The following is a 25,843-nucleotide window of genomic DNA, read 5'->3' as shown; positions in this document are numbered from 1 at the left end:
CCACTTGCTTTTTTCAGCTAACGGTGCATCCTGGAGGTTGTTACTTGCCTTACACATAGAAAAGGCTGGCTCTCTATGTCCACCGCGTATCACTCCGTGGTAGAGGTGCTCCATAAAGTTTTACCCATCCCCCTATTCATAGGTATTGAAGTGGTTTCCAGCTTTTCACCGCTGCCAGCAGCGCTGCAGGGAACAGCTTCGTATAAAGGTCTTTTATCCTCGTGCAAGTGTGTCTTTAGGACAAATTCCTCAAAACGGAAACGTTAGGTCAAAGAGTGTACATTTTACATTTTGACACATGCTATCAAATTTTGCTTCAGCAAGGCTGTGCCAATCTATATTCTGATGACAGTGTCCACTCTCCTCCCCTATTTACCTGCTCTGGTTTTCCGCCAGCGTTTACAGATAGTTTTTATATTTTGTCCCACGTTTCTAGTTGTTTTCTGTGGGAAGCTTGGTCTGATAGGAGCTACTCCCCTGTTGCTAGGAGCAGGACCTCCTGATTTGTATTCCCACAGTTCTGTGCCTGAGTTCCCCACACCCACATCCTCCACTGTCACTGATCTGTAAAATGCTCACCAATCTGAGGGTCGTGAATGATAGCAGTCTTTAAATGTACACGTCTTTAATAACCAGTGAGAGTGAATGTCCTTCTGTAAAATTCCCAGCCATATCTATTTGTCCTTCTGAAAATTACCTATTTTTTCCTTTGCCCTTGGTCTGTTTTTTAAACATTGTAAGTGATCCATGGACTGCCTTTGTATACGTGAGCCAATAACCCTTTGCCTTTTACATATGTGAATAGGAAGGTTTGGGGGAGAAACATGTGCATGGAACTCTCTCGTTCTCTCTCTCCTCGATCTGCAGGCCCAGTGTTCCTGACTGAGGTCCGGCTCACGTCGGCCCGGCGGGGGGTCTCCCCCCCAGCCTCCTGGGTGGAGACTTGCTCATGTCCCAGGGGCTACACGGGCCAGTTCTGTGAGTCCTGTGCTCTGGGATACAAGAGGGAGACACCACTGGGGGGTCCCTATGCCAGCTGTGTTCCCTGCACCTGTAACCAGCATGGCACCTGTGACCCCAACACAGGTGAGTCTCCCTGCATCCCCCCCACCCCCGCAAGGCCACCTGGGCACACAGAACAGCGAGATGAGTACTGACCTGCACGGGGTCAGCTATGAGCATGTAAGTGATCACAAAAAACAGTACCGATAAAATGGTGTCCTCGAGTCCCTCCAAGTGCTAGGCACCTTTTTATATGCTATGTCATTGAATCCTGCAAAACCCCCTGGCGGTGCCGGGACCATTCCTGTCCCGTCTTACCGGTGAAGGACCTAAGGTGCAGGGAGGCTGCACGGCCAATAGGTGGCAGAGCTACTCCTCCCACAAGTTCAGTACCAGCTATTCATCCCCACTTGTAGCAGAGGAAACCTGGGGAAAGACCTCGCCCACAGTCACTGGGCAGGAGACGCCTGACAGGGGCTGGACGCTGGTCCCTCGCACAGGAGGTGGGAGGGTCAGCGCCCTGCTGCTCTCCTGGAGCTGCTGGGGTCTCCGGAAAGGGAATGCCTTTTCTCAGCTGACAAAGCACAGTAACCTGGGAATGAACAGGCCAGCCAGGGTGGGCATGCACCGGCGACATGAGGGGCCTCCCCGCTTCTTGTGCCCATGGCAGGCATCACTAATCGAGCCAGATGAGACCTCATAGTCCTTCTATGCAGGGCTCCAGGAGAGTTGTCACATGAGATGGGACTAGTTTGTCATCCCTCGGAGCCCCTTGCCTTGGCGTGACCTCCAGCTCCATTTGGGCAAGTCCTCATCTGTAAAATGGGCACAGCAGCCACTGCCGTCCACCCTGGATGGGAGGAGTGGTAGTGAGCGTGTGGGTGCTGGGCTGAGACAGGGACCAGTGGAAAGCAGGGCAGGTGTGACAGCTCCCCCTGGATGCCACCCCTGCTCTGCCTGTCCGCCCTGCGTCCCCTCCTCTCCTGTTCCCCTCAGTCCCTGCTGGGTGCTACTGGGAAGTGCTGGTCTTGCTTAACCCCTTCTCGGCCAGGCTCCTCCCTTAGTCCCTGGCAGTGGCTCTGAGAAGACTCCAGATGCTGTGGGGCTGGAGAAGGGGGTTTGCAGAATCCCCTTCATTAGAAACCAGTGGGCAGAGACGGGGGTTCTGTTCTATGAGACCAGGAAACCTCTGGAAACCCATAGACCCCCTAAACGGGAGCCTCATGTCAAGGCCAGAATCCTGGGTCTGTGTCACTGTCCCTGAAGTTAAGAGGACACGGAGGCTTCAATTAAAAAGAAAAAGAGGACTCAGAGGAAGAGGAAAAGGAAAACCGTGACAGCAAATGCTAGCTGTATCGTCAGCTGGTTCGGTTACAGGTTTTGGAATACAAAATAATAATGACGACGGTAATAATAATTGTGTGCGAGAGACTGTGCAGGGCACTTTGACTGCATGGCCTCATTGAATCCTGATGAAAACCTTTTGAGGTCAGAGCCAGTTACGCCCATTTTGCAGGTGAGGACGTTGAGGCACAGGGGTGCCCAGGTTCACACGGTCAGTAAGTGGCGGATGTGAACCCGGGGTGGACGCTTCATCCCTGGGCTATGCTGCCTCCACCTTGGAAGTGTCCCCACCCCTTTTCTGCCCGCTACGTGCTCTGTGGCCCCCACGGCCAGGAGCCTGCCTGCTGTCTCTGGACCGTCTGGGCTCAGGCAGTGGTGACCAGGTGCTTGTCTTGCCCCTCAGGGATCTGCCTATGCGGCCACCACACCGAGGGCCCGTCCTGTGAGCACTGCTTGCCAGGTTTCTACGGCAACCCCTTCACAGGCCAAGCCGATGACTGCCAGCCCTGTCCGTGCCCTGGACAGTCGGCCTGCGTGACCATCCCAGAGAGCAGAGAGGTGGTGTGTACCCACTGCCCCCCGGGCCAGAGAGGTGAGTGGCTCATGCCCTGGGGCCCTGCCTCTGCCCGGCCTCCAGGAGTGAGTCCTGGGTCTGGTGTGTGACAGGTGACGGAGGGCCCCGCTTAGGGGTGACAGGCCTGACCTCTGGGGACACTGAGTCTCATAGCCTCATAGCCAGGGCCCTGGGCTGAATGGGTTCCTGTCAGAACTTGGGCCACTGAAGATACCACGTGGGATTTTGGAAATCCTCATGTCCGGTCCTGGCCCCGCAGAGCCTGGTTTAGTAGCTTAAGACAGAGCTCAGGAATCCATATTCCTATCAAGTTTCCTGGCTGATTCTTTTACATAGCTAAGGTGGAAAACTTCTGATTGAACTTGCAGCTTTAAAAAATGTCGTCATGGGAATTCCCTGACAATCCAGTGGTTAGGACGCGGGGCTTTCACTGCTGTGGGCCTGGGTTCGATCCCTGGTCAGGGAACTAAGATCCTGCAAGCCACATGGTGCATCAAATAAATAAATAAATAAATACATAAAATTTTAAACTGTCACCAGATAAATGTCTGAAGCAGAAGTGTCCCCATCCCCAGCCCTCTGCCTGTTTCTCATTCCCGCTCCAGGACTCAGAGTCATCCTAGGCAGCTGATTTTTTTTTAAAAAAACAGCTTTATTGAGATATTATTCACATGCCCTATGATTCACCCATTTAAAGTGTACAGTTCAATGGTTTTTCGGTACATGCCATTATTGATTTTTTTTAATTTTGGCAAAATACACATAACACAAAATTTGCCATTTTAACCACTTTTAAGTGTACAATTCACTGGCCTTAAGTACATTCACAATGTTGTGCAACCATCATCACCATCCATCCACGGAATTTTTTTTAATCATCCTAAATAGAAACTTCACACCCATTAAATTATTGTTTAATAGTTCTCCCTCCTCACAGCCCCTGCCATCCACCATTCTAGTTTCTGTCTCTGAATTTGACTATTCTGGGTACCTCATGTAAGTGGACTCAGACGGTGTTTGTCCTTTTGTGTCTAGCTTCTTTGTTTCTTCCTTCCTTCCTTCCTTCCTTCCTTCCTTTCTTGCTGCGTTGGGTCTTTGTTGCTGCACGCGGCCTTTCTCTAATTGTGGCGAGCAGGGGCTACTTTTCATTGCGGTGCGTGGGCTTCTCATTGCAGTGGCTTCTCCTGTTGCGGAGCACGGGCTCTAGGCGTGTGGGCTTCAGTAGTTGTGGCATGCAGTCTCAGTAGTTGTGGCTCGCGGGCTATAGAGCGCAAGCTCAATAGCTATGGTACACGGGCTTAGTTGCTCCTCAGCATGTGGGATCTTCCTGGACCGGGGCTCGAACCTGTGTCCCCTGCATTGGCAGGTGATTCTTAACCACTGCGCCACCAGGGAAGCCCTGTGTCTGGCTTGTTTCACTTGGCATAATGTTCCAGGGTTCCCAGACATCTGGTTCTACATCTAGTACCTGTGGCTGCATCAGGACAGCCCATTACCTCGGTCCTGTCAGATGCCTGCTTTGTTGGGACCACTCTGAAAGCAGCTCCCTGACGGCTAGCAGGGCTGGGGAGATGCCCCAGAGCAGGGGTCCCAAGAACTGAGGGAGTGAGGTCCCACCACAGGACCCTGCCCCCTGCCATCATGATGCCCCTCTGTTTCCATAAACTTCCCCATATCTTCTGGCTCCCTGCCTCTGGCTTCCTCTGGTCTGCAACACGAGGGGATCCCACTCAGTGAGAGGGGGGACACATAGAGAAGTTACCCAAGGGAGGGTTTCGGGGGAGCAAGGCACTGCTGTCCACAGAGGGAACTCTGGGAAGGCTGCCTGGGGTCGACGTTAGGCCCTGGGGCTTTGTACCAGTTCCTGCCTTTACCACACCAGCATCTTTCAGGTCCCGCCAAAGCCCTCACCCAGACAGTCTGAGCAGAGAACTCACCCAGACAGTCTGAGCCGGGACTGACCAGGGTCAAGTCCTGATCCCTGCCTGCCTCACTTGTCTACCATCCTGAACCCTTGCAGCTGCCTCCTACCTGGGAGCCGTCCTCACTTGGTCCCAGGTGGATGTCAGGTTAACTATGGAGACCACATTCTTCATCACCAGCTTCAATCTCCCCCTGGCCCATCTTACTTTTTTTTTTTGGCCGCGCTGCGCAGCTTGTGGGATCTTAGTTCCCTGACCAGGGATTGAACCCAGGCCCTCTGAAGTGAGAGCGTGGAGTCCTAATCATTGAGTTTCCCCCTCTTACTTCATTTCTATTTCAGAGTCTCAAAGCCAGACACTAGCCTCTACCTTGAACTCCATTCAGATTTTTCTTTTCCTTCCTTTTCTCTCTTTTTTTTTCATCTCTTCCTTAGTATTCCTCCTCTCCGTGTTCAAGGTTGCCCGCCTTTAGTCGCATTAACTTGATTTCAACTGGACCAATGAACTTTGAGGACGCAGGGAGCCCACAACTATTTTTCACCACGACAGTAGCTATTTTTTAAATTATAAAGTTAGTAATACTCATTGTAACAATGTAAACTGTTTGTAAAAGTGTAAAGAGGAACATGAATGTGCATACACGCAAGAAGACAACTTAAGATGCCCATCATCCTGCCACCCCCAGAGTGCCCCCAGTCATCTGTTTCATGCAGATATACACAGAGAGGAAGGTGTATTTACCAAGAATGATCTGCCACTGCATGAAGCACATGGTACAAGTGTGTTCTTTTATGCCCCACCTGCGTTCAGAGTGAATCTCCCAGGCCATGACCCTCCAAAGGCCTCCTCACACAGCTTCTTTTCTGAGACTCACAGTAACCCTGGGGCTGGAAGATAAAGCAGCAGCCCCAGATCAAACCCAGGAAGCAAGGTGGGAGTATGAAATAAACAGTCCAAATGGAGTTCAGAAACCATGAGAAGCAGAAAAGGCAAAGGGCTCAGAAACCACAAACGAAAAAGCAACCACAGCTGAGGGAGGGAGACGGGGGAGAGGATGAGGGACAGAAGGGTGAAGAAGAGGGTGAGAGTGCTGTTGAAGATGGAGACAAGGAAGACGATGATGAAGATGATGAAGATAATCAAGGTGATGCTAATGATGAAGATCAAGATGGTGATGAAGATGATGATGAAGGTGATGATGATGAAGATAATGATGAAGATGATGGATGATAACGATGACAAAGATGGTCAAGATGAAGATGACGTCGACAAAGGCAGTGATGACGATAATGATGAAGATGATGGTCAAGGCGCTGATGAAGAGACTGGTGATGATGAGGAGAATGTGGGTGATGACATGATGACGAGGAGGGTGATGATGGTGAATGGGTGACAACAGCCACTACTGCTGAGCACCAGCCATGTGCCAGGATCTGTGCTAAGTGCTTTGCACAAGTGATCACACCAAACCTTCTCAACAGTCCTTTGAGGTAGCTGCCATTACTGTCCCCACTCTGCAGACAAGGAGCCCAAGTTCAGAGAGGCACAGTGACTTGCTTAAGACCACACAGCCTGCTAATGGCCCAGCTGGGCCCTGGTCCCAGGTCAGACTGACCCCAGAGCCCCTGCTCTGCTCCACAAGGAGACTTGAGGGAGCTCACTTTGGTTCGTGCCCGGCCTCATCCCTCATGGACCCAGCGGGCTGGGTTCCTCAATCACACAAGGTTTCTCCTTTCCCAGGGTGGCGCTGTGAGATCTGCGATGATGGCTTTTTTGGGGACCCACTGGGGCTCTCTGGGGCCCCCCAGCCCTGCCAGCTGTGTCAGTGCAGTGGGAACATCGACCCCAACGCAGTGGGCAACTGTGACCCCCTGTCTGGCCGCTGCCTGAGATGCCTACACAACACGACAGGTGCCCACTGTGAGAGCTGTCAGGAAGGCTTCTACGGGAGCGCCCTGTCCCCTCGGCCCGCAGACAAATGCATGTGTGAGTGCCCCCCTCCCAGACCCACAGGGTGGGGTGTGGTGGGCCCCTTCTCCACCAGATCCAGCTGGCTGCTCTGCAAGGCTGTGCAACCTTAGGCAGGTTACTCACCTTCCCTGTTGCCTTGTCAAGAAAGTGTAAGGGTTTGCTCTTCTCCGAGGTCTTTCAGCCTTGGGATCTGATCAACTCTGACCCTGTGATTTTTTTTTTTTCTTGCCCGGATAATTCAGCGCTTATCTCACGCTCCACAGTTGGCATGCAAGACTGTCCCAGATGGCCTGTGCCACTCATCATGTTTGTCCTGCCCCTGGGCTTCCTGTCAGGCCGTGCCTCCCCACCGAGATGCTCAGCCCTCTGTGCCCTCTCAGAGGGCCACAGCGTGCATGAGCTCGTGGGAGGCTTCCAGAAGTGCTGCAGGGAGAAGCTCAGCATTTGCCCCAAACTCACTTGCTCCTGAGCCCCTGCTCCTTGCAGCACCTGTCAGCCTCTTGTTTTATGGGGCCCAGGAGAGCAGAGACAAGTGACCCAAAACAGTGGGAACAGAGGTCTGCCCTTAACCCCCAACCAAGTTTCTGGCCTTCTCTCCAGCCTGTGGGGACTCAGGGCAGGCTCAGAAGGGCCATCTGCCACCACGACTATTCTGGGCTGTCTCTCCAAGGACATAGAAAATGGGCTGAGACTTGAGCCCAGCCCTAGAACCTTTTTTCAGAGACTGCTTAGGAGTCTGAGCTGAATGTGAGTCATCTCTGTGGGCTCCCCATCTTCTCTGCCTCTCCTGGGTCCCCAAAGGTTGAACAGATGATCAGCATGGCTCCCCAACACGCTTTCCTGCTCCCACCCCCAGCCTGCAGCTGCAACCAGAAGGGCTCAGTCAGTGAGCAGAGACCCTGTGACCCAGTGACCGGCCAGTGCGCCTGCCTGCCTCACGTGACCGGACGGGACTGTGGCCACTGCAGCCCTGGCTTCTACGACCTCCAGCCTGGCAGGGGCTGCCAGAGGTGGGTGGGGCGAGGCTGTGGGTGCCCTTCCCCTGGGTGTTTCTCCAGGAGGGAAGAAGTCGCCAGGGAGCCTCCAGAGAGGGGCCTGGCTTGGCATATGTCATCCCAGGCCCACTGCCAGGTACACTGTGCCCTGCACTGAAGGGGGACAAAGGGACGGTCCCTTGGGGGTCAGATTCATGGCCCTGCCAACCCAGGATGCGGGCCAAGAGCAGCCCTAAGGGATGTCCAGGTGGGCAGGGGCTGGTTTGGTGTCTGATTCCCTTCTCGGTAACTCCGTCACTCTGTGACCTTTTGGGCCACAGCAGCAGCTTAGATACCATCTTTACGGAGCAGTGGAGAACTCCAGGGAAATGCCCAGTGAAGCAAACAGGTTTCTTCCTGACCAGACTTCTCAGGCCTTTAATATGCTAATTGCATTATGACTTTCCAACTGAAGGGTATAGTCCAAATGTATATATGTCCCCATACCTTTTTGTTGGGGGGGGGAGCATTTTATGAGACTGTGCTTTCTGGGGCACAGCTTGAGGGAAGCTGTTTGACATGTGCAGACACAGAGATGGGGCCTTGTCAACAGAGGGCGTGATCACCAGCCCTAGCCGGCAGAGGTGGGGCTGGGAGTGGCCCAGAGCTGGACTCAGACCTGGGTCTCTTCCCTTATCGTAGCTGCAAGTGCCACCCGCTGGGCTCCCAGGAGGACCAGTGCCACCCCGAGACCGGGCAGTGCCCCTGCCGTCCAGGCGTCGAGGGCCAGGCCTGTGACAGATGCCAGCTGGGTTTCTTCGGCTTCTCCATCAAGGGCTGCCGGGGTAAGGAAGCCAGGTCCTTCCCAGGCTGCCTAGAGAATGAGGCTTCTAGGAAAGAGGACCAGTGGGGAAGATGGCCATGCAGCAGGAGAGAGATCAGATACGGGGCAGGTTTTCTTAGAGCAGCTGTGGGAACATGGAGTGAGTGAGCAGAGCAGAAGACAGCATAGGAGGCCAAGAATCTAGTCCTAGACTCCACTGCTAAATTCCTGTGTGCCTGGGGCCATCAGGTCACCTCTCTGGGCCCCATTTGTACGGTTAGACTGTGTGGCAGTCCTAAACCTGACTGGTCCTCAGATCCCAGGGGCACTGAAATAACTCAGGCCCTCAGTCATCACCTCCAACCTTCTGAATCAGTCTCCCAGGAAGGACCCAGGAATGTACTTGAGCTGCCCACGGGGTCTGGAGCAGCCAGGTGCAAGGGTGCAGGGGACCTGGGGGTTCCAGTGTGGGGTGGCCATCAGGGCACCCAGCGCCATCTGCCCCGGCCCCCCCCAGCCTGCAGGTGCTCCCCGCTGGGCGCCGCCTCGGCCCAATGTCATGAGAACAGCACGTGTGTGTGCAAGCCCGGCTTTGTGGGCTACAAGTGTGACCTCTGCCAGGACAACTTCTTCCTCACCGCCGGCGGCACACACTGCCAGGAGTGCCCGTCCTGCTACGCCCTGGTGAAGAAGGAGGTGAGCCCTCCCCATTCAGGCCCTGCCCAGGGCCGCTGCACCTTCTGTTCATTTCATGCCCCCAGTGAGCACCAGCTCTGTGCTGGGCACCGGGAAATGCCCACTTACCCACAGCTCTCAGGCCTTCGGGGACCACCGGCCACCTCCTTCTTGTGACCACCCAGCCACCTGGCCCAGCCCCACCTCTGCCCTTCCCTGGCTCCTGAACGGACAGGAGAAAGGTGGCTCCTGCGGCATGTCCTTCCCGACCACCCAGGCCGAGGTCTCACACTTTCTCAAGTTCAATGGGGACGAGACCACAGAAGGCCCTTTGAAAGAGGGTCAGGAGGAGGGCAATGCCCATTATGGGACACGAGTAGTATTTCAAGCAGGGAGGTGGTGTCGTGCAGGGGTCAGGAGCATGACCTCTGGGGTTCCCCTACCCACCCCACCAACCCTGTTAGTTGTCACATGCCCAGGCAGGTGACAGCCTTGGTAAGTTTCAGTGTGTCTCTCCTCCTACTCCAAAATGAAATAGTTCAGGCCTGCAGCCCCTTACCTGAAACCAGTGATGGTTCTGTAGAAAGATAGGATGGTGTGTGCTGAATATTAGGTACCACTCCCAGCGGTGCCTGGGCCAGCCCCCTAATCAAACCCAGTGATACGTCTGCAGGAAAACAGGTGAATAGTCACACCAAGGGGGTAAATAAAGATCATAAGTAGCCTTGTTCAGAGCAGTTTTTTTCTAGATGAGTGCAGGGTTTTTTCAACCTGATTTTTGCCACCCAATAAGGAATGGAAAGCTTTGCAGGTTTTCAGAGCATTTTGGACTTTGGAATCGAGGCGTGGGCTCGGGACCTGTATCCCCTGCCCCTTAGGGTGGTTACAAGGTGAACGTGAGCTGGTGCATGGCCAGCGGTCGCTCATACCTGGCTCCTAGCAAGTGCTCCATAAATGCATGTCTTGTTCATATGATTGAAAGAATGGGGCTAGGAGACGTTGCAAAGCACACTCACTCAGCCTGCAAGGGTCACATGCCTGCTCTGTGCCAAGTCCTGGGAACATAGCAAAACAGACAGAAATCGTCCTGGGGCTTCCCTTCCCATCCCTCCCTCAGTAGGGCAGAGGTGTGGTCGGCTGAATGCCAGCAGGTGCTGTGGGTATGAGAAGGGAAGGGACAGCTCCGAGGACAGGGTGGGCACAGTTGGTCAGAGGTCCGGTGTGTCCTTAGCTTTGGGGCCCAGGGTAGGATTGGAGAAGGCAATGCTCGGGGCGGGCAGGCCAGGCAGAGGTTTCCAAGCAGGACTTTAGGCCACCAGCCTCACACACCGTTCCTTCCCTGACCCCTCCAGGCTGCCAAGCTGAAGGCCAGACTGACCCTGATGGAAGGGTGGCTGCAGGGGTCAAACTGTGGCAGGGGACCACTGGACATTCTACAGGGAGAGGCCCCACAGGGGGATGTCTACCAGGGCCACCCCCTGCGGCAAGGTACAGTGGGAGAGCAGAGTGGGAGACTGGGAGGCAAGCGGAGGGGGCTGGCTGGTCAGATGCCCCCTTTGGAGCCCTTCAGTCTGACCTCAGTCGGGTTCACCCCTAGGAGAACTCACTTGCTAGGAGAGCCTGTCTGACCTCCCCAACTAAGTGAGTTCCTCCTGCTATGCAGTCCCGTCATCCCACGGACCTCTCTTTCAATATCTCTCACCCAGTTGTATTTTGTAGCTTTATTAATATCAGCCTCTGACTATAGCCTTGGTCCTCATGCCCCCTGTGCCACCTAGACTGTACCCATAAGCTCAGTCAGGACAGGGTTGGGTTTATTCATTGAGTCAGTCACTCAACAAATAATCATTGGGGCGCTGTCCCAGGTGCTGAACAGGTAAAGTTCCTGCTGTCTTTGACTGTTGGCCGTTTTGCTCACTGCTGTATCCCCAGCATAGAAAATAAATGGCTAAATAAGAAAAAAGATTGTCATTAAGTCCACGTGGAATTTGTCCCTGGGACACTGAAATTTAGGAGCATCAAGCGTGAATTGCTTATTTTGTTAAATTTCATGTTCACAAGCACCTGTACTCCTGTAGCAGCCATAGGTGAGCAAGACTAACAAAATAGGGAGCTATCAGATGCTGTGCATTAAAACGCCCACACTAAGCCACACTACGAATTACAGAGCTGACTCAAGGCGGGTTTTACTGCTGTCTCAGGTTCAGGAATTGTTCGCTGTGGATCTAGAAGGCCTGGATTCCTTCCAGCCCTTCCTCTGTGGCTGACTTCCTGTTTGGGGAACCTCGGGTCGTGATTTGCCATCTCTGGGCCTCAGCCTTCGCATCTGTAAAACGGGGAGGCCTTTCCTTTGGAACCAGTGCTCAGGCCTGGTGATGGAGTCAAGCTGTGCCCAGGAGGAGTAGAGGACACAGATGGGGCCCCTTGAAGGTGCAGGCTTTATTGTGAAATCTCGACTGCTCTGTGACTCCTGGACTCTGGGCTTTCTGCAGGGGCCCAGGAAGACTTCCTGGAGGAGGTGACAGGCCTTGAGGGTGCTGTGAAGGCTGCCCGGGAGCAGCTGCAGGCACTGAGCAGGAATGCCCGCTGTGCCCAGGCCAGAGCTGAGAAGACCTGCGTCCAGCTGGCAGACCTAGATGCGGTGCTGGAGTCCTCAGAAGAGGAGATTCTGCATGCAGCCACCATCCTTGCATCTCTGGTACCCCAGGGGACCCCTCCCCAACTCCTCCCCTCTACTGAGCCTGGGGCATGCCCCGCCCCCTGCTTTGGGAGGCTCAGTTTTCTCATCTGCAAAATAGCAGTCACACAGTGCCTCCTCTGCCGATTCAGTGAGATAATATTTGCAAAGAACGAGTCGTATTCCAAGTACAGAGTGAATGCCCAGCAAGTGGTAGGCGTCGTTACTGTTATTTCCAAGCTCTAGGGCTCTGCCCACTGGATGCTGACTTTGTGGCTGGCTCTGAGCGTTTATGAAATAAGTGGCATGGCCCAGGTCTGCCCAACAATTTAGCCAGATGTAGGCCCTGCCCTTCAGGGATGGACTGTCAGTTTCCTCCTATTTCTCTCTCTTCTCTAAAGGCGATTCCTCAGGAAGGGCTTGGCCAGCCCACCAACTGGAGCCACCTGGCCACAGAGGCCCGTGCCCTCGCCAGGAGGTGAGCCCCTATGCCCCGGGAGCATGGTGAGGTCCTGGCCACACAACCATGAAGGGAGCCCAGCCCTTCTGCTGGGGGCTTCCAGGGTCAGGGCCAGCCCCATAGGTATCCCCACCCCGGGAGGTGGAATCACTTGAGTACAGAGCTGAAGTGTCATTGCCGTGGGAAGGAGAGGTGTGCAAGGATGGCATGAGATGTGGGGGTCGGGGTGGGGGTCTGCCGACATTGGTCGACTGAAGGCATCTGAGAGCCTTCACTGGCTTTTTTTTATAACAGCTTTACTGAGATATAATCCACATGCCATGCAAGTCAACCAGTTAAAGTACAATTCAGTGGTTTTCAGTATATTCACAGAATTGCACAGAATATGTACAGAATTGTGCAACCATCTCCGCAATCAGTTTTAGAACATTTTCCTTACCCCAGAAACAAGTACCCATTAGGCATCACTCCCCATTCCTCCTCACCCTCCTCAGCCCCTGGTAACCACTGATCTACGTTCCGTCTCTATAGATTTGCCAATCTGGACATTTCATATAAATGGAATCGTACACATGGTCTTTTGTATCTGGCTTCTTTCATACAGCATAATATTTTCAAGGTTCATGCATATTGTACCATATATCAGTACTTCATTCTTTTTTACAACCAAATAATATTCCATTGTACGAATATGCCACATTTTGTTTATCCAGTCATCCATTGATGGACATTTGGGTTGTTTCATCCACTGCTTTTAAGAAGCAGCTTAAGATCCTAAAGACACAAGCTCTGAAGCAATTTGTCCCTTTAGCTGTACTTTAGGGACTGTAGACCCATTTTACAGATGAGAAAAGAGACTCAGAGAAGTAAAGTGACTTGCTTAAGGACACGGGGTTAGAAGTGATAGAGCCAGATTCAAACCCAGGCTGTCTTTTCTATGCTCTCTTTATTAGGATAACCATATAATTTATTGTCCAAGCTGAGATTTTATGTGTGATAAAAGGCCCTATTATTTATTATGCCAGGACAACAGGCATAAACCCTATATAACAGGAACAGGGGCCTGGGTCCCCTTCCCATCAGTCTTCACTGTGTGTCAGGCAGAGGAAGGAGAGGAGCCTGGCACCCGTGGCTGTACTCTCTTTGGGACAGCAAGAGGCCCATGCGGTGGCGGGGGGTGGGGATTGGGCCCAGGCCCCCTTCTGTGTCAGCTCCTGGTGATGGTCGGGCGGGTATTGTCACACAGTCACAGGGACACCACCACCAGGATTGAGACCACTGCTCGGAGGGCCCTGCTCACCTCCAACAGCAGTTATGCGCTTCTCTGGAGTCTGGTGGAGGGGAGAACAGCCCTGGAGGCCCAGCAGGAGCTAGAGGACAGGTGAGGAGACCTCCCAGGTATGGGTAGGAGCTTGGGTTGGCTTCCTGAAGCTGGCAGGGCCTGGTCAGAGGTCGCTGGTTCTGGAACTGGCTTCCTTCCCTTGAGTCCTGATGTTCTTTGGGGCGGGGTGCGATGCCTAGGGTCTTGGGCCTGCTTGGTGGTGCGTTAGAGGAACCCACTCATGCCGGGCTGCAGCTCAGCCTCTGGAGAGAAGGAATGAGAACCTAAACAAGGAGGGCCCAGATCAGCTCATCCTCGGCCCCCTGCAGCTCCCCTGCCCCTCCCCAGACCCCTGGGGAGCTCCTCTCAGGCACCAGCTTTCTTCGTGGCCTCTGCTTCTCTGCTGTGGGTGGCCCCCTTGTATCCAGCTCATTCAGAGGGTCAGCGGAGACCCACCAACGTCTCACTGAGCCCAAGTGGATTTCCTAGATGAGAGAATCTGATTGGCCCAGCTTGGGTTAGGTGGCCAGTCCTGAGCCAATCGGTATGGCTGGGTGGATCACATGGCCCACTCCCAGGGACAGGGGGGCTGGCTCTCTGTAAAGGGGTGAGGGATGGGAGGCACCCTGGCGGGGTGGGGGGAGGGCGGGTCCAGCAGTACCCATGGTAGGGGCAGCTGGGTGGGGCAGGGTGTGGACAGCTGGACAGGAAAGCTGTCCTAGTTGATTGATTACAGCATTTCAGGGAAAAAGGGCCCCAGAACAGTCAAGCAGCCCAGAGGTCTCCATTTACCTGGAGAGCAACATGCCCAAGGTCACTCAAGGGCATCAGGGCCTGGGCCGCTATCCCTCCAACAACACCAGGCATTTTCCTCTTCATGATTCATCCAGAGGAGCCAAACATTTGCAAAACATGTGATTCTCAAGTGGAAACCAAGCGGGAGCTCCTTCAGAAAAGCGTGATTGAATTAAGTGAATGAGGAAACAAGAATGCAGTCCCTCGGCTGCCTTTCCCATTCATTAGACAGCTGCCGAGCAGCGGCCAGTTTCCGAGGCCAGCTGCTGGGTACCAACTCCGCAGACGGCGGTTCTGCCCGGGAAGTTGCCAGAGCCCCTTCAACTGGGGACTCCAATGGGGGGGCCGGCACAGCAATGGGGAGGGAAGGCCTACATCCTGTTCCTGGGCCATCCTGCCTCTGTCTCCTCCCAGGTACCAGGAGGTACACGCAGCCCAGAGGGCGCTGGGCACGGCCGTGGCAGAGGTGCTGCCTGAAGCTGAGAGGGTGCTGGCCGCCGTGCAGCAAGTCGGCGCAGATGCAGCCCAGCGTCTGGCCTCACCGGCTGCCCTTGCAGCACCGGTCAGCTCAGCTGTCCTTGGAGCTCTGCATGCGGTGGTTGTGAGGGAGAATGTGGCAGCTGGGAAACCAGTGCGGCCCAGGCAGAGGCAGAGGACGTGGCTTATTTCTAACTCTCTGGCAGTTGATTAAAAGATCTCAGCCAATCTTTGTTGTTGATTATAATAATAATATCAAGGCCAAGGCCTCTCCTTCATCATAGTGGCATTGGCAATGACACCAGACGGAGATGGGGCCAAATCCCAGCTCCACCACTCTAGCTCTGTGACCTTGGCAAAGGACTTCCCATCCCTGTGCCTCGGTTACTTTGTCCGTCTGTCGGCTGGAGCTCACCCATTTGGTTATTTCAGGGCTGCATCCATGAGGGGCGGGAGGGGATTCGTGAGTAATGCCCTCATCCCCTATGTGCCCGTCACCCTATGCTCCTCACCTCTGGATAAATCAGCTCATCAAGTCTTCTCAGTAATCCTGAAATTCCAAAACTTGGGAGCTAAACTTTAAAAAAAAAGACTAAACTTATAGAAATGCATCTGGGGCCCAGCCTGCCCAGGACTGACTGCTCCCAGGCCGTTTACTCAGGGTGTTTGATCCTCCCGCTGTGTGTGAAGAAGGAAAATGTAGGTAGTGACATGTTTGGCCCTGAGCACTGCCCCAGATACTGCTGAGGGCGTTAGGTAATAAGCAGTCCCCACAGGAAATTCTGAATTCAGAAGTACGTCTGGCCCCAAGGTTTCAGCTAAGGGATTGTGAGCCTGGGGAAAGAAACGCAGGTCAGGGAGGTCAGCTGGGTTGCCTGAGTCTGCGCTTCTAGAAAGTGCTGGGGCTGGAATCAAACCTCAAGTGACAGCTTCCCCAGTCTGGCTTCTCTCGCCCTGGCCCCTCTGCTTCTTAGGGTCCACGTGCAACCTTGCCCCCCACGGTCCCTGCCCCTGGGCTTCTCCCACCCAGTAGAGGACCTGCCCCTGGGACCTTCCCATCAGGCCTTGTCTAAGCCCTCCATCTCCCGGCAGCCTCAGAAGTCCCAGGCCAGGACCCTGGGCCTGAAGGTGCAGGCCCTGGAGAAGACGGTCACATCGAGAGAGCGCATGGTCACCGAGGCTGCCCGGGCCCTCCAGGCCACCGCCCAGGCCGTGCTGCACAAGACGGAGCCCCTTACGCAGGTGGGCTCTTGTCCTTTGAGGCAGCACCTGGAGAAGGTTGGGGCTGCCCCAGGCATGATCTGGGCTCAGGGATTGCAGGGGGAGGGAAGGGCAAAGACCAGAAGTAGTTCTTTCTACCCCTCCAGTGCCTTCCCCCAAATTCTAGAGAACCTCCGCTCGTGCCAATGCAGGAGGTCCTGATTTCCCGAGAAGGAGTAAAGGTGTGAGAGGAGGCAGGATGGACAGACAGACAGAGCCACGCCCACCACCCTTACTCAGTGTTAATTACAGCTGGGATGGGTCTCAATCACTTATTCTTGCATTCATTAGTTCACTTGCCAGATATTTTAGCGAGCACATACGTTGCTCTAGTGCTAAACCCCACGGTTTGGCATTTACAGCCCAGGAGGGGAGGCAAGGCTAAATAATCAGGGAATTCAAGAATTATGGGGTGAACTGAGCCCCAGCCAGTGGTTTCCAACCTATTAAAGTATAAGCACCCCTTCAACTGTTGTTTTTTTTTTAACTTTTCATCTTTTCATCTAGACTTAGATAGAGGTTGTGAAGAAAACACAAAGAAGTCCCATATACCCTTCACACAGATTCTCCTTCTGTTAATGTTTTACCCAGCCACCTTACAAGGATCAAAATAAGGAAATCAACATGATATAATACAATGAGCTAATCTACAGACCTTATTCAAATCCCAGAAGTGGCTTATACCGTAGCCAACTTTTTTTTGGGGGGGTGGGGCACGGAAGATCTTAGTTCCCCGACCAAGGATCAAACCCGTGCCCCGTACAGTGGAAGTGCAGAGTCTTAACCGCTGGACCGCCAGGGAAGTCCCCTGTATCCATCTTTATTTTCCTTTTAAAGACAAGAAACAAGGCAGAAAACTGTTGCCTGCATCCGAACAGCTGGGCCTGGTGCCTGTCACATACTGGGAGAGCTGTGCTGTGTCAGGGCCCCCTGGGGTGGTACCCATTGATTTAGTCCATCACCCTGGTCTGGGGCACAGATGAGGCCACAGCAGAGTCAGGACCAGACCCCAGTGTGCAGTGCCCCAACACAGTGCCTCCCACCTTCCTCTCCCATCCTGCTAGGCATTTGGAGTAAGACTTAAGACACAAGGGCTCCCAGGGAAGCATCTGGTGGCTCTTCAGACCCACATGATTGAGACTTCCCTGGTGGTCCGGTAGTTAAGACTTCTCTTTCCAATGCAGGGCATGCAGGTTCCATCCCTGATCGAGGAGGTAAAATCCCACATGCCTCGCAGCCAAAAAAACCAAAGCATAAGACAGAAGCAGTATTGTAACAAATTCAATAAAGACTTTACTAAAAAAATTTTCTTAAACCCTGCATGATTGATTGATTGATGGATTGAAATTCACATCACATAAAATTACCCATTTGAAAGTGTACAACACAGTGGCATTTAGCACATTCCCAATGTTGTGCAAGCACCACCTCTGTCTAGTTCCAAAACATTCATCACCCCAAAGGGTGACTGCTTATACCCATTAAGCAGTCACTCTTCATTCCTCCCTCCCCGCAGCCCCTGGCGACTGCCCATCTGCTTTCTGTCTCTCTGGATTTACCTATTTCAGACATTTCATATAAATGGAATCGTGCTGTACGTGACCTTTTGTGTCTGGCTGCTTTCACTTACCATAATATTTTCCAGGTTCATCCACATCGTAGTATATATCAGCACTTCGTTCCTTTTCATGGCTGAATAATATTCCATTATGTGGATACACCACATTTTGTGTTTCTATTCATCCATCAAACCCATATTCTTTAAGTATCCAGCCTTTTTTAGTGGCAATGGGGAAGAAACTAATTTTCTATGACTAAAAGTTGTATAATAAACAGATTCACTACTTCACATCCTCTGGCTGAGATGCAGCAGCATTCTAACAAGAAATTTTCAGTTGTCCATCTTTCTTTTAGTCCTTAGGTTCCAGTTTTCCTCTGAGCTTTTGTGAGACAGGTAACTTCTTGGGAGAGATATTCAAGGTTTAATATTGGTATAATAAAACAAATCAGATGTTCCTGGTAAACAGCATAATTCAGTGTCAGAGTTTTGGTGATGTTTTGGGACCTTGTACATGTGGGTTTGGTGCCCACCTGACCCCTCTCTGCCCAGCACACCTCCAGCACCACCTGACCAGCCTCTCTCTTCTCTCTCCAGCTGCACCGGGAAGCCAGAGCTGCCCTGACCCGGGCTTCCTCATCTGTCCAGGCTGCCATGGTGACTGTCACAGGAGCCAGGACTCTGCTGGCTGACCTAGAAGGTATGTGTGCCCTGCTTAGCCCCAGGCTCATGGATGCACAGATGCCCATGACAGACACCGGGACTCATGCCTCAGCCAGGGCAGGCTTGGCTGCAGGGGACAGAAGTCCAGTCATGTGGGCATAAGCCAAGGAGACCATTCCCTCTGCCTCTAAGGACCTCCCTCTCCTGTGGTTGCTTGTCCCTCCCCATCCCACATACCACTCACCAGGTTCTTGCCTACGTGGCCATCCATCATCAGACCACACGCAGAGCCCCTCAGGACCAGATGGGAAGAGAATCTGATGCCATCAGCTGTCCATCCCTGATCTAGGCCACTCTGGCTGGGGGGTCTGGTTACCTGGTACAAATATGGCTGCCCTGGTCCAACGTCCAGTGGGGCTATGGGAAGGGATGCAGCGTTTCTCTTTAGAACGTGGGTTGATGGGTTGATGGCAGTCCAGGTCTCTTTTGAGCTGTAGGAAAATGAGGCCAAGTGCCCCCATTTTACAGTTGGGTAGACCAAGAAAGGAAATATTACTGAATGAAATGTGGAACAGCCCCTAGCCTGTAGTTGCTCTGCCAAGAGAGGATTTGTGTTCAAATAAGTTTAGGAAATGTCACGTGCTGTAGATCCCCCTGAGGCCTTTGCAGTGCACACCTGAGATTATTAAAGGCTCTGAGAAGTCCTTCAATAGAGAAACTGGGTTCACTTTATGTAAACTTAATTTCCCCTAGCATTTATCAACACCCTGTAGAATTAGGGCTCCCCAGTGTGCACTTTTTTTTTTTTTTTTTTTGGCTGTGTTGGGTCTTCGTTGCTGCACGCGGGCTTTTCCCTAGTCGTGGCGAGCGGGGGCTTCCCTTTGTTGCGGTGCGCGGCTTCTCATTGCAGTGGCTTCTCTTGTTTCAGAGCACGGGCTCTAGGCGCGAGGGCTTCAATAGTTGTGGCATGCGGGCTCAGTAGTTGTGGCTTGTGGGCTCAGTAGTTGTGGCTCGCGGGCTCTAGAGCTCAGGCTCAGTAGTTGTGGCGCACGGGCTTAGTTGCTCTGCGGCATGTGGGATCTTCCTGGACCAGGGCTCGAATCTGTGTCCCCTGCATTGGCAGGCAGATTCTTAACCACTGTGCCACCAGGGGAGTCCCCCCAGAGTGCACTTTAAGAAATGCCAATTCTGTGTACAGGAAGCAAAGTAGATCTAACTTTTGGATTATCTTCATAGAATGATTATGTAGTATTATGTCCCTGGATATTAGAAGGCTTGATTCTTTTTTTAAAAATTATTTATTTATTTATTTATTGGCTGCATCGGGTCTTGGTTGCAGCACACGGGATCTTTCGTTGCGATGCGTGGGCTTAGTTGCCCCGCGGCATGTGGGATCTTAGGTCCCCGCCCAGGGATCGAACCCACGTCCCCTACACTGGAAGGTGGATTCTTAACCACTGGATCACCAGGGAAGTCCCCTTGATTCTTTTTAAATTTTGACTTTGTCTACTATAATTAGTACTCCTTAGGATAAATTTCCCTTAGAATTTTATCTGAAAGGAAATGAAAAAGTCTCTCTTTCTATGTAGAAGGAAACTACTTCTTATTAGATAATAAAAACCTATGTGAATCATAGAATTTCTCTTTTTGTCTTGGCTGCTAGGAGGCTAAAAGGTAAATAGTGCATTTGGTACCTGCACCGTCATTATCCTAATTTTCTGGCACTTCTCACTCTTCACCGTCCCCCTAGTTACATATGGCCTTTGGTTTATCATTTTAATGGTCCAGTTTTTGGTCTGTTCATCACGATAAGCTGCCTCAAAGCCTATTTAGAAATGCGTGGTATGTAAAAACAAAGAACTTAATGGATCTTTCTGTGTACTGTGCTATAGCTCCCATCTCTACCACTGGCCCAGGCATTGGCCACCATGTAATTCTGTGACTTTAGTAAGTATCATAATATAACATGAATCTTTACACTCACAGGGCAGTATGTCTCACTCATTTGTTTTCCCTGGGTGAGCCTGAGAAGCTTACACACAGATCTCATGCATCTCATACTTCTGCTCACGTTGTCCAAGGGTCTGGGGTTGGTCAGACATCTGGCAGTGACCACCCGATGGGCTCTCCAGGCATGAGCCCAGCCCTCCTGACACAGCCTCGGCCGGGTTTACAGGAATGAAGCCAAGGTTCCCTCGGCCCAAGGACCAGGCCACACTGAGGAGGAAGGCAGCCATCGTCCAGGACAGGCTCCTTGCAGACTCCAAAAAGAAGACCAAGCAGGTGGAGAGGATGCTGGGAAATGCGGCATCTATCTCCTCCAGTGCCAAGAAGAAGGGCAGGGAAGCCGAGCTGTTGGCCAAGGACAGTGCCAAGGTCAGGGCCACGGATGTGACTCCAGGGGCATCCCTGCCTTCTGGGCCTGTGGGAGGACTGTCATAGAAGAGGTGCCCTTCTGTAGGGTAAATGCCCCTTCTGTATGCAATGCTGAATACTCTGCACTTACTAAGGGGTCCCAGGCTCTGAGCTCTGGAGCTTCACGCGGGTGACCCTGTTGATTCCGCATGAAAGAGATGTCACTGCTGTCCCCATGGGACACGTGAGGACCCTGATGCCCAGCCCAGTTCAGTAACTTAACATAACCAGGACTCACACCTCGGTCTGTTTGGCTCTACTCCCTAAACTTCTAGACTTTTCTTGTTTAATTAGGGCCAACTTTGAATCGATATGCATCTTCCCTGCACCGTCACTCAGGGCCCAAGTAAGCTGCCTCTACAGCTTCCTAGAGAAAGTGCTGGATTGAAGGAGTCCCCAGGCTTGGTTTCTGGTCCTGCCATTTAGATTTTGGCCAGCTCCTCCTCTCTGCACCTCTGTTTCCCCATCTGTAAATTATTGGAATTTCTCCTCTCGGGGGAGATGGGTAGTGTCCAGCCATCTGCACTTTGCCGGCATCTGGTACACAGCTGTTGAATGAATGAATGAATGAATGATCTGGTGCATGAATCTATGACCGCTTGGCGGGGCGGTCACCCTTTACCTCTAAAAGGAGTTTCTCCGCTCACACTCCCCTCCCTGCTGCTGCCGCCCACCCCGTAGCTCGCCAAGGCCTTGCTGAGGGAGGGGAAGCAAGAGCACCGCCGGGCTGGCCGGCTCTCCAGCCAGACGCAGTCGATGCTCCGACAGGCCTCCCAGCAGGTGCTAGCCTCAGAAGCACGCAGACAGCAGCTAGAAGCAGCTGATCGGGTACGTGTGCTGAGACCCCAGCACTGCTTCTCCCGCTGGTCCCGGGAGCCAGCCAGGAGCCGCTCAAGCTTTTCTTCTCCCCCCCCACCCCCGCCCAAAAGGTGGGTGCCGGGCTGAGCGAGATGCAGCAGCAGATCCGGGAATCACGCACCTCTCTGGAGAAGGACATCAAAGCCTTGTCAGAGCTGCTTGCCAGGCTGGGTAAGGAGACCCCAAGGCCGGGCCCCGGCCCCCTGGGTCCCCGATGCATCCCCGGCATCTTCCTGGGAGGCCCCGTCCTGGGGAAGCTTGCCCCCTAGCCCTCCTGTCTATGGCTCCCCCCATCCCGAGCCTTGTGGTCAATGACAAGCATTTGTAACTGCTCCAGGCCCCCCGGGGGCGAGGCAGGGATGGTTTCCAGAAGCATGCTCACTCCGTGCCCCCAGGGGCTGCTAGTCAGGAGGAGAGGAGAGACACAGAGCACTCACCGCCCACAGAACACCTGTAGGTGCCAGGTGACTAGGTCCGCCCTCAGTGGTGGAGGGTTTCAGAGAAGGAGAGACAACGTCACAGAAGCAAGTCTGGCATCGAGGATCAGGCGCTGGTTTGGAATCAGAGAGACTGGGATTCAAGTCTGGCACTTTCCCTTCCTTGGCTGTGAGACCTTGGGAAAGTCACTCCACCTCTCTGAGCCTCAGTTCCCCCACCTGGGAAATGGGAGTAACAGTGGGGTAGTTTAGAGAGTGCTTTCCACACTGTGCAGTGTGTGATGAGACGGTACATCGTGAAAGGGACAGCCCCCAAGACGCGGAGCCCTCAGAGCAGGGGCGAGGGGACAGTCTCAGAGCAGTTAGGCTGAAATGAACAACAAGCAGTTTTAAAAGTTGGGGTAAAATACACAAAACATAACATTGGCCATTTTAACCATCTTTCAGCGTACAGGTCAATGGCATTAGGCACAACCTTCACCTGATTGTGCAGCCGTCGCCACCATCCATCATCCCAACATGAAACCCGTCCCCATTAGACGCAAACTCCCCAATCCCCCCTCCCCCCAGCCCCTGGCAACCCCTGTTCTACTTTCTGTCTCTGTGAATTTGGGACTGTAGGCACCTCGCCTAAGTGGCATCATATAGTGTGTGTACTTTTGTGCCTGGCTTATTTCGCTTACTGTAACGTCCTCAAGGTTCATCCATGTGACAGCATGCGTTTCAGTCATCATGATCGATAAGACAAGGGAGAATCACCATGTTCTGCATTTTGGCTGGATGCCAGGCCTCCACTAAGCTGTTCACACGCATGATCTCATTTTAACTTTCGAGGCAAGGGTCCTTATGCTCTTGCTATTTTGCAGATGAGGAAACAACTAAGGCACAGAGAATTTAAGTGATGTGCCCAGGGTCCCACAGCCGGTCAGTGGGGAGGTTGTGGCTCACACTCAGGTCTGACCGATTCAGAGTGCCCGCTCGTAGCCACAGGTCTATACCCGCAAGAACTCAGCGCACTGGACACGACGCCCAGCATGAAACAAACGCTCTATGTGGGTAAACCACTCTGGCCGTGTGGTTGTCATTTATTCATTCACATTGGCACTATGCTTGACTCGGGGGTGCAGGAGTGACCACACACACCTAGACCCTGTCCCCGCCCCAGGAGGCCCAGCTGGGCAGATAGAGTGGAGGCTGTAACCTCCTCAAAGGCCAGGCTGTTTGGACTTTCCCGTGGATGGTGGGACCTCTCCGAGTCTTGGCTGGGAGCAGGGCCTGCCCGGCAGCAGGGCTCAGCTTCGCTCTGCTTCTTCCTGCCCCGAGCTCAGCCCTTGCAGCCGCCTGTCCTCCAAACCAGCCTTCACTGCCCAGGAAACTCAGGGCCATGATGGGGAGCCCTGGGGCCCAGGGGGGTCCTGTGGGATTCGAAGCCATTTAGGATTTGTTGCTGTGACTCCAGCACTCTCTCACCTGGCTCAGCTGTCTTTCCACTGAATGCCACCTTAATGACAAGGTGACAAAGGCCAGGTGGGGGAGACAGCCCGTGGATTCCGTGCCACCATCACCAAGTTCGTATGTGAGCACCCGGCCCCACCCCCTCGGTTTACACTTGGAGAGGCTCCTCTGGGAAGTCCTAATGTGTGCGGGGCCAGGACTAGACCCCTGCTGCCTGCTTCCTAGGCCTGCAGCCCCTCCTGCCCCGTCTGCCTCACCCACCCTCATTCTGATGCCAGAAACCTTTCTTTTCACCCTGATGTCCCCGCATCCTGGCTCACAAGTGCGATCTGTACGTGTGGGCTCTCAGCGAATTGAAACGGTGTGTGGAAGCAGCAGGCATTATGGGGACCCCTCACGCACACACTGCTTTACAGATGAGGAAACTGGGGCTCAGGACTCACCCAAGGCCTTCATTTTTTAACAGTAATAGTAATACCAACAACAAAAATTAACCGTTGCCCGGTGCCACCCAGGGGGAAAGTTCCAGGGTCTGCACATAAGCCCGGTGGGGTGCCCAGGCCAGGCCCTCACCTGCCTCACCACGCTGCCCTCTTGGTCCCTTGCCTTCCTGGTAGATCGTGGGCACTCGGGAGCCTGGAGGGTTTGGGCTGGGGAGGGCTTCTGGGACCTGCAGGGGAGGCAGCCCACCCTGAGGCTGTCCGTGCCCCTCCACAGGGTCACTGGACACCCTCGGAGCCCCTGCCCGGGCCCTGAATGAGACCCAGCGGGCACTGGAGCGCCTGAGGCTGCAACTGGGCCCACCAGGGGTGCTGCAAGGGAAACTGAGGCTCTTGCAGCAGGAGTCGGAGCAGCAGGGGCTGCAGATCCAGAGCTTCGAGAGCAACCTTGCTGAGATCCGTGCTGACAAGCAGAATCTGGAGGCCATTTTGCATAGCCTGCCCGAGAGCTGTGCCAGCTGGCAGTGAGGGCTGCCCGGACCCACGGTGCCCCCGGCCCAGGGCATGCACGCCCAGGTGCCCCATGCAGGCACACTCCCCAGATCCTGCCGCCGCGTACCCTCCCGAGTCTGTGCCCACACCCCCTCCCCACCGGCAGGAGTGAGTGTGCATTCAGAGCTCACCCAGGCGGCTACGGTGTGCACACCCCCATCAGCGTGCCCTCCCACCCCATACGCACATACACATGCACAGGTACATTCAGACATGTGCCCGTGTGTGCAGTGCACACGTGTGCAAGTCCATCCATGTGTGGTGCGCCCCCTCTGGATGCTGGGGGTGTTTATGTTACGTTATGTTATGTTAAATGCCCTGTGACACTGACATACTCAGGCAGGGTTGGCACCTGGGAGGCTGGGACCGGGCAGGGTCGGGGGGGGGTCATCCACAGAGATCCAGGGCGGGTTCAGCAAGAGCCAGAGCGCCCAGTCCCAGCCCTGCCCTCTGTCCTGCAGCCCCCTGACCAATGTGTCACCCGCCACGAACGCCCAGTAGCTCTGCATAGCTGAGGGACCAGGCAGGTCAAAAGACACAAGATTCTGGGGGGTTCTCAGCAAAGGAACCTGAGGCCCAGGGCTCCTGGGGCCATGGTGCAGCCTGCTTGGCCGGCCGGGCCGTGGCCCACCCATGCAGGGGTATCCTTGGCTTTGTGGAATACTTCCTTCTCAAGATCCTGGGGCTGGGTCAGACTCACTGAAGGAATCACCTGCCCTAGGCCCGGTGCCCCTTTTGGGCCATGGCCTTGTGACCTGAGGGGGCCTGGGTCAGGGGGCTCAGACAGGTCGCTTGGATCTTCCCTTTGTGACCCTGCCAACCCTGGCTGGCCTTCGACCGATCGACACTTCCCAAACTGGCGCTGCAGCCCTGTGGCCCCACCTGCCACACGGGAGGCCCTGCTGGGCGTGGAGGCCTGGCTGCCTTTCTAGCCTGTCACTCTAGGGTCTCCCCCTGTGGCTAGGCCCTGCCCAGGGTTCCCGGCCTCTCCTCCTGGCACTCCTCCCCTTTCCCGGGCCCTCTTCCAGCAGACTGCGGGGCCTTGGCACTGGGAGGATGGGTGCCTCGGGGGGCCCAGCCCCTTCCCAGCGTTCTTCCTGCCCCCCCAGCAGGGGTGACAGGCAGCAGCCCAGACCATTTCTGTTTAACTAACTCTGTTTAATGTGGCAATAAAGGACCCCTTTACTCGC

The 25,843-nt window shown here is 53.9% G+C and overlaps 1 protein-coding gene across 3 annotated transcripts in view; it reads left to right on the top strand.

Annotated features, from left to right (window-relative positions):
- LAMC3 (laminin subunit gamma 3) overlaps window positions 1-25,843 on the top strand; it is a 61,311-nt gene extending 35,468 nt beyond the window's left edge. The window contains exons 12-28 of one of the 3 annotated variants that reach the window (XM_082468094.1): window positions 868-1,086; window positions 2,750-2,938; window positions 6,583-6,828; window positions 7,670-7,823; window positions 8,490-8,632; window positions 9,128-9,306; window positions 10,638-10,773; window positions 11,778-11,983; window positions 12,364-12,440; window positions 13,669-13,803; window positions 14,953-15,100; window positions 16,108-16,257; window positions 18,431-18,533; window positions 20,673-20,872; window positions 21,593-21,739; window positions 21,841-21,940; window positions 24,379-25,843. In XM_082468094.1, the coding sequence (XP_082324220.1) occupies window positions 868-1,086; window positions 2,750-2,938; window positions 6,583-6,828; window positions 7,670-7,823; window positions 8,490-8,632; window positions 9,128-9,306; window positions 10,638-10,773; window positions 11,778-11,983; window positions 12,364-12,440; window positions 13,669-13,803; window positions 14,953-15,100; window positions 16,108-16,257; window positions 18,431-18,533; window positions 20,673-20,872; window positions 21,593-21,739; window positions 21,841-21,940; window positions 24,379-24,629 (2,783 nt within the window). In that variant the 3' untranslated portion in view covers window positions 24,630-25,843. Of the gene's footprint in view, window positions 1-867; window positions 1,087-2,749; window positions 2,939-6,582; window positions 6,829-7,669; window positions 7,824-8,489; window positions 8,633-9,127; window positions 9,307-10,637; window positions 10,774-11,777; window positions 11,984-12,363; window positions 12,441-13,668; window positions 13,804-14,952; window positions 15,140-16,107; window positions 16,258-18,430; window positions 18,534-20,672; window positions 20,873-21,592; window positions 21,740-21,840; window positions 21,941-22,653; window positions 23,047-24,378 lie in introns of those variants that run through there. The other 2 variants (XM_082468093.1, XM_082468095.1) reach the window with 2 other exon arrangements.

This window comes from Balaenoptera physalus, assembly GCF_965194825.1.
Source record: "Balaenoptera physalus genome assembly, chromosome: 7".
Taxonomy (NCBI): Eukaryota; Metazoa; Chordata; class Mammalia; order Artiodactyla; family Balaenopteridae; genus Balaenoptera; species Balaenoptera physalus.
The sequence above is the reverse complement of the archived record's forward strand: the minus strand, read 5'-3'. Positions and strand labels throughout refer to the sequence as shown.